The sequence below is a fragment of the Lepidothrix coronata genome, unplaced genomic scaffold (assembly GCF_001604755.1).
Source record: "Lepidothrix coronata isolate B3197 unplaced genomic scaffold, Lepidothrix_coronata-1.0 Scaffold5, whole genome shotgun sequence".
NCBI lineage: Eukaryota > Metazoa > Chordata > Aves > Passeriformes > Pipridae > Lepidothrix > Lepidothrix coronata.
In genome coordinates, this window is record NW_016690185.1 from 2,539,946 (window position 1) to 2,548,169 (window position 8,224).

At 48.3% G+C, this 8,224-nt stretch overlaps 1 protein-coding gene across 2 annotated transcripts in view; it reads right to left on the reverse strand.

Moving 5' to 3' along the window:
• Positions 1-6,697, reverse strand: part of REV3L (REV3 like, DNA directed polymerase zeta catalytic subunit) — a 125,992-nt gene extending 119,295 nt beyond the window's left edge. Inside the window, exon 1 of one of the 2 annotated variants that reach the window (XM_017827716.1) lies at positions 6,515-6,653. In XM_017827716.1, the coding sequence (XP_017683205.1) occupies positions 6,515-6,653 (139 nt within the window). Of the gene's footprint in view, positions 1-6,514 lie in introns of both variants that reach the window. The other variant, XM_017827721.1, reaches the window with a different exon arrangement.
• Positions 6,698-8,224: the final 1,527 nt, after the last annotated feature.

The window sequence follows — 8,224 nt, forward strand, 5'->3', positions numbered from 1 at the left end:
AATTTTAGCAAGTTGTAGGAGTATGAAATTGGCTACTTAACAAGTTTCATGTCAGCGGAGCAGAATCTCGGTTCATTCAGGCAGCTTCCCTTTGCTCAAACAAGTCAGCAGGCAATCTATACAAAGTATAGAACAAATGCCTCTAAAAAAAACCAAAACCCAAACCAGAAGATTCTCAGAAAAAAAACCAATCAAACACAAAAATCCCACAAAAAAGAAAGAAACAAACAAAACGCCACTAAAAAACCAACACAACAACCAAACCAAAAACCTAGAAAACACATCCTTTTAAGAACCAGGTAAGAACAAGCTAAGTATCTCAAATCACATCGTTGACAGAACTCAAACATTAAAACCAATCTCAGAATAAACATATTATTTCAAATTCCTCAAACCCACTGGAGCCCTGTTCACATCTCACAGAAGCTATAAACCTCTGAAATGAAAAAAATAGACATGAGACAATTTTTCAGTTCTTCAGAAGTATGAGAAGCCTGTCAGTGCAAGATGCAGAAATGGTATGATGGAAGTGAAGCTACACTGTACAACACAAAAAAATCTTCTAGGCCATGCTGCAGCCCACAGAATAACTCCCTTAGCAAGAGTTGTATGCGGGTATATTTTGGGAAAGGGTGTGAAAAGGGAAAGCAGAGGCATAAGCCTCACCATAATGGCTATATTCTATTTTGCTTCCTCTCACAGTGAAGCCACAGAAGAAACTGAAAGAGTACTAGCAAGTAGTACACACTTCTGGGGAATGGAATATGGGAAGCAACTGGAATGATGTTTGGCTGTGAACATTGGAATAACGAACTAAGGAGGCTGCAGGAATGACCATTGTGGGGCACAGTGTCTGAAACGGTAGCAAAAATGGGGAGAGAAAAAAGTTAATCATGAGCTCAGCAAGATCTTGCAATGAGTTAGTCCTTCTCAAATGAGCAACAGAGGACAGAAAGACAGACACTGGGATTGGACTAGATATAGAGCCTAGTCAGGTCAGTGAAGGGGGAAAAGGGAGAGGGAAGAACAGAAGAAAGAACATAAGCAGGCCCCTTCACTGAGTCATACCAGAGCTACTGCTGCTGGAAGGGAGCCAGATCTGAGCTGGAACATTTGCCTCTGCTTTTTTTTTCCCCCGCTCTCAGAAAACCAAGGTGAAGTCACCAAACTTAAATGTCTACATGAAATACATTCAGATTTTACTGACTGTAAGCCCCTACTCCATATTACATTTAGCCTCAGAAAAACTCCTAATCAAAAGCATGCAAGAGTAACTTAAAAAACATCCTCTTCTTTGGCTGAGTTTTTGTGCTGCCCTGAAATAAGATTCTTTCTTGGATCAGTGATTTCGTAATGTAAAATACAAAACCTTTCCAAACAAGACAAATACATAAAGTTGAGGACAGCAGAGCTCTATTACTCCTCAACCTACACATTGCTTTTTCCTAAGTAAATTGCTAATCTACCTTCTCCAAAGGCCCTCCTGTTAACTGAACACACATTTCTCAGCCTAACACTCTTCAAAAGCAATTTTAACATGTGCACCTATTTCTATAAAATTTATCACATATCAGCCTTAAATCAAATTCAAATAAAAATTATCTTTCTTTTAATATTTCAACTGTTTGACAATACTCATTATCACACATCAACAAGTATCTCATATGTGGTTTATGGGCACTCAATCTTGTTAAGCAAAGGAATAATTTAGCAACCTCAGCTTCTTGTTAATGTCTCTCCTAAAATGACATCTAGTCTCACCCTGATTTTTTATGGATGGATTTACAGCTTGTTTCTGTCTTCCTGCAGTTGAATAAGCACCTGACAGAAACACCCAACTGAGCATTCATATATATTCTGAAGTGGTCAGTGAAATCTTGAGGACAGACTCCAAGAGCTTGAAATGGCCACAAGCTAGCAAGAAAGAAATCAAAGCTTTGATACCTCCATACACCACAGGACATCTCATAGTAAACAAATCTTCATAGTACAAGCTAAATGGAAGCCACATGGGATAGTGTTCTCCTTCTGAGGTCATCTAAATTTAATATAAAATTAGAAGGAGGCTTAGGGTGACTTATAAAGCTTGATTAACAAACTGGGAATTAAATTCCATATACTTTTTTCAGAGGAATAAAAATAATACAGCCGTGGCATCCGGTCACTAACGGGGTTCCCCAGGACTCCATCCTTAGCCCACTTCTCTTCAACAGGTTCATTATGGAGTTGGAGGCAGGACTTGAGGGAACACTAATTAAGTTTGTAACTACACTAAATTGGGAGGAGTTACCAACTCCCTAAAGGGCATAGAGGTCCTGAAGAGAGATCTCAACAAATTAGAGGATTGGGCAATCACCAACTATATGAAGTTTAACAAAGGAAAGTGCCGGATTCTGCACCTGGGATGGGGCAACCCTGGTCGCTGGAGCACAGTGCTGTGGAAAGGGACCTGAGGGTCCTGGACAATGGCCAGTTGAATATGAGTCAGCAGTGCCCTGGCAGCCAGGAGGGCCAGCTGTGTCCTGGGGAGCATCTGGCAAAGCATCGCCAGCTGGTCAAGGGACGGGATTGTCCCACTCTGCTCTGCACTGGTGTGGCCTCGAGGACCGTGTGCAGTTTTGGTCACTGCAATATAAGAAAGAAATTAAGCTGTTGGAGAGTGTCCAAAGGAGGGCCACAGGGAGTGGCTGAAGTCACTTGGCCTGTTCAACCTGGAGAAGAGGAAACTGAGGGGAGACCTCATCGCAGCCGACAACATCCTCACAAGGGAGGAGCAGGTACCAATCTCTTCACTCTCATGACCAGTAACAGGACTTGAGGAAACGGTGTGAAGCTGAGTTGGGGGAGGTTTTAGGTTAGATATCAGGAACAGGTTTTTCACCCAGAGGGTGGCTGAGCACTGGAAAAGGCTCTGCAGGGAAGAGGTCATGGCATCAACCCTGACAGAGTTCAAGAAGCATTTGGACAATATTCTCAGGCACAGAGTGTGACCCTTGGGGTATCCTGCGCAGGGCCAGGAGTTGAACTCAATGATACTGAAGGGTCCATTCCAACTCAGCATATTCTATGATGAAGACCTATGGAATAATCTCACCCAAACAAAACTATTAACATACAAGACTTTTATGATTACAGGTATGTCTTACCTTAAATATATCTGTTTTGAAGCTATAAATTAAGGTACTTATGTGGTTGCAAGAATCTCAACAAGACTAAGATTAGGAACAAGAATGACAATTCAAGAATTGCCTATTCAACAAACAACATACGTTAACAGAAAAATAAATTTGCATTACAATTTCACTCTAAACAACAGGCCTTGCTGTGTTTCAAAGGGTTTTTTCTATTTTTACAAAAAGCACTTACAAAAATTGCTAGCTAGTAGACAATACTGCCTGAGAAGATAATGAAACTTTGTTTCATAGTTGAGCATTACCCAGTGAATTAAAACCTATTGTTTTTAAATATAAGCTGCAATATTATGAGGCTCCTTTGGAGATACAAATACTACTGTATCAAATAATATTGACGATTCTACACAATAAAGCATGAATTCAACACTGGTTTCATTGTATCACCATCATGGCAGTGTTGCAGCACTTCTGAAATTACACTTTTGTCCAAGTCACTATGTCAACAGATATGCCAGTCTGCTTAAAGCACCAAACAGCTAAAATGGAATGAAACAGCTCAACCAGCTAAGATACACTCAAACATAAATTCCAGTAATGCTTCACTTCACCTTTTGCTATTGTAATCAGAATTTTACTGTTTTTATTTCACAGAATAACATAATATAGTAAGCGGATCTTTGGGTTTAAACAAAATTTTGATTCCTCGCCTTTCAAGCTCTTATTACGCAAAGATGTAGGACATCAAGAGATGATTCGCAGTCTTGCCAAATATAACGAGATTTCTTCCTCAAAAGATATAAAGAAGTTGTTAAATATTATTGCCAACACAGTCTGTTCTAAGAGTTGATCCTTCCATTATTTTTAACTGAAAGTCTGTTTTTTATCTCCCCCAATCACAAACCCCTTGAATTTTATACTAGTAAACGTTTAGAAATTAATTGTTGGGTTCTGGATTACATAAAAGCCCTAAAAGGTCAGAACACCGGCAACCCTTGTCATTCATATACCTCACGAAGCACAGTACCTCCAGAAGATGGGACGAGAAGCACAGGTGGGTGCCTTCAGGACCACTGTCCATAGCTGACAGTAGACACAAGGATACAGGGTTGCCAGACGTTTGACTTTCTGAACATCTGCACAAGCCACTGCCACATACCAATCAAACCCCCCTCACTCAGCAGGTGAAATTTGGAGTCCGTTCTGAACCTGACTCCCAATTAACTACACAGCTTGGGCACACAGCTATAAACACACTAAGATTTGCGCAGGGTTAATCATGCCAGAGGTGGAGCAGCCTATACAGGCATAATGGGTTGCTGCCACGGAGGCAGCAAGGCAACTGAGCACCTTTCCCGCAGTCAATATACACACGTTAAACCCAATGAGAAAGGGTTATCCCTACCCAGACCAAACCAAGTGGAGACAAGCACTGCACTGCCTCTGTAAGCCAAAGAATACAGATACCCTACTGTCTCGGACAGTATACTAGAGGTTGTTTTTACTAGTTCTTTTTCTCGAAGAAAATTACAATGTAGGTATAAATGATTATACTTCATTTCACTTTGTATTTCAGCTCTCAAGAAATAACCTGAGAATCACTGCCAGAGTACTTCTGACGATGTCTGCCTAGGTTCAACACCTTTGAAGAGATAGAATTACATTTGCCTTCTTGAAAAAAACCCAAACAACAGTGAAGCGATGCAAACATTACTAAAGGTACAGAACAGAAAAAAAAAGCCATTACACAAAGTTTAAAAAGGAAATAAATAGAAGATAGACAAGTCACACCGCCTTTGCAGACACTAACGAATTGTCTTCTCTAACAAGACAAATTAGAAACACTTCTATTATGCAAATTAATATTAAAGTTTATGGTTAGGGAAGCCAGGGATTTCCTACTGTATTCCTAATAGCTGGACAACTAAACTACTTCACTGTTTACTTTATGATGCCACATTCATGATATGGCACAGCCTAAACATTTTCTTAAAACAAAATAAGCCTTAATGAGTTAACCACACGCATGCAGAGAAATCCTGCTACCTGCCAACAACCTCAGGCTCTGCATTTTTTAATAATGAAATAGTTACTCGTGTCATTACATAAATATTATTACATAATATCTCCTTTGTATGCAGAATTAGAGCTATAATAACATAGGTCCCACTATTTCAATACTCTATCTATTAATCCCACTCATCCATTTAATAATTTGGAGCTGTAGTTGCATCAGAGCACAACAGCTTTAATGTCTCACATTCCTCTGTGCCTAAACAGAGAACAGAGAGGTAATTCTGAATTAAAAAAAAAACAAAACAAAACAAAACAAAACAAGCCATCAAGAAATACAACAAAAAGGTCTGCTCTACTATAATAACTGAGTGAAGGGAGACACCTCTGCTGTGCCTTTTTTATTACGTGCTTTTTGTCTTGCCTAACATTTAATGTATATACCAATACACAATTTTCAACAGGCAAGTCAAAAAAATATGCAGAAATTCCTGAATTCCCAAGGTCACCATTACACAACATTAAGCGTAAAGGGATCACAAGCAACAATGCTTAATATGCCTAATATCTCAAAAAACATGTTGGGGTTTTTTTCCCACTTAATATTTAACGTATGGGTAAACTACAATACATATCAAATGAATTTTCTTAAGTATTAAATTTTAGAATTTTTTTCTGAAAACGTTTTTGTATTGGTCAGAAACACATTTGAGACGTGGGACGACCCATAAGGCCACGGAGAAGAGGCAGCGAAGAAGCGGCATGTGACACTCGGGAGTCCCGGGGGGCAACATGTGGCCGGCGCTCAGGACGCCCCTTCCTGCAGTGCCGCACCGGTGCCCCCGGCCGTGCGCGATCCGCGCCGCCACACGAGCTCCACTTCCCAAGTGCCGCGCAAGTCCCACTTGTGGCCGCACTCTGTGGTTCCCCCTCGCCCGCTCACTCTCCCGCGGTAACACCTTCCGGGCAGGGCAGGAGAGCGGCGTGCGGGCCCCGGGGGCGAGGGCGGCACCGACCGCCCCGGTGTTTGCACAGCTGCTCCGCTCTCCCGGGGCAGCCCCGCACAAAGCCCCGGCGGACCCGCAGCCCCCGCCGCCACCGGGCGGGCGCGGCGCGACACCCGGACAGGTCCCCCGCGGGGACACCCGGGGCAGGTCCCCTCTGCTCCCAGCTCCCCCCGGCAGGTGAGACGCCGCAGAGGCGGCGGGCGCGGAGGGGGGGGCGCGACCCAGCCACAAAGAGCGGGAGCCGCCGCTGCCTCCGCCGCGGGGTGGGCGGCGGCGCGACCGGCGCCGGCACGACCCGCGGCGCTGCAGCGGGGGGACGTCCCCGCCCGTCGGTGGCGGCGGCGTGGGGGGGTCACCCCTTACCTGCAGGGGTGGCGCCGAAGACTCTCACGACAGGCACCCGCCTGGCCGGGGCCTCTCGGAAGCTGGACTGGCAGGGGTCCAGGCCGGGCAGCGGGCTGCCCATGTAGTAGTCGGCAGTCACGATCCGCACTGAGAACATGTTTGTTCGCCGCCGCCGAGGCACCGCCACAGCACCGAGCGAGCGAGCGAGCGCGGAGCGAGCGCGGAGCCCGCACGGCTCCCCCCGCCCGCCGCCGCCGCAGCGAGCGCGCGCGCGCGCGCGCAGCCCCCCCGCGCCTGCCGCTCCTCGCCTGCCCGCCTGCCGGAGCGCGCGCACGCCCCGCGGGAGCGCGCACAGCCCCGCACGCGCCTTCTCTGTCCGTGCTTCTGCTTCCCCCACCCCCCCACCCGTCGCTTAGTGCCGCCGCTGCCGCTCCGGGCGCGTGCGCGGCGGCGCGCCCCGCGCGCGCTCCTACAGCCCGTGCAGCCGCGCGCGCCTCAGGGGCAGCGCGCGCTTGTCCCCCCCGGACGCCCCGGCGGCGGCGGCGCCCCGGCCCCGGGCGGCAGCTGCTGTTGCCATGATGATGTCGTCACGGACGCAACCATTGCGGGAACTCAATGGGGGGGCGGGGTGGATGGGCCCTGTGTTGTGGCGGGTGGCGAAACGAGCGAGGGAGGTGTCACTCACTCCCCGATAGACACACGCCCACCCCCCCCCCCCCCCCCCAGCCTTTCGTGTGGGCTCGGCGGGCGGGGCGCGAGCGTGCGTGGGAGCAGGGGGGAAAATCTTTCCAATGCTACCCCCTCCCTTCCCCCCGTGGCAGAATAGGGAGGGAGGGCGGACCTCGGTAATTCGGCGATCGGCCGCGCGGGCTGGGGGCGAGGCTGCGGAATCCCGAGCCTCGGATGGCGCGTCGGGGCGGGGGAGGCAGCGCTGCCGGGACACGACGGGGTTAAGCTGGGTCGGCCGCCATTTTGGATGGCGGGGAGGTGAGTCTCCGGGGGGAAGACGCCGCAGGGGCCAACAACACTCACAGAAAAAAAAAATCAACCTAGAAGATGGGGGGGGAGGAGAGAAACGCGGTCACCTCCTGGGACTGCGGAGGGGTCGGGGGTGGTGGGAGTGGAACGGAGCAGCAGCGCTCCCGCGGCCGCCCGCGCCCCCTCGGGCTATGACTGTCCCCGCGCGCGGCTCACGGGGGGCGGGGCTGGCGCCATGGAGGGGCGGTGGCGATTGGTGGCGGGGCCGAGCGCGCGGGAGGGGGCGGGGCCGGGCCGGGCGCGCTGCGGCGGAGCGGGGGGGGCGGGGCCGCGGCCCCCCTGCTCCTGCGGGCGGCTCGGCCCCGCGGCAGCCGCAGCCCTCTCGGAGTGCTCCGTGGTCTTTACTGGAGCTTGTTTTGCGTTTTGCTGCGCTCTCGTGCATGTTTTTATTTAGAGTGATAGCAAAACCCTTGAGTTTAGGTTTAAGATTCCTGTTGCAGTCCCTTTGTTTCAGGGCTGAGGATTCGGGGGAAAAAAAAAATCAATCCACAGCAAATATCCAAAGAGTTGGCAGGGTGGAAGATGAGCCTGCTAAAAGGCCAAATACTCTCACGCTCCCTCAGAATGGTGCTGTTACATGTGCGTGCAGGAGTGGATAATACGAGGCAAATGTACAGATCTATAAAACCTGACACAAGTCCAGTATGTAGAACACATGTTTCACATTTTGGTTACATATGTTTTGGGTTT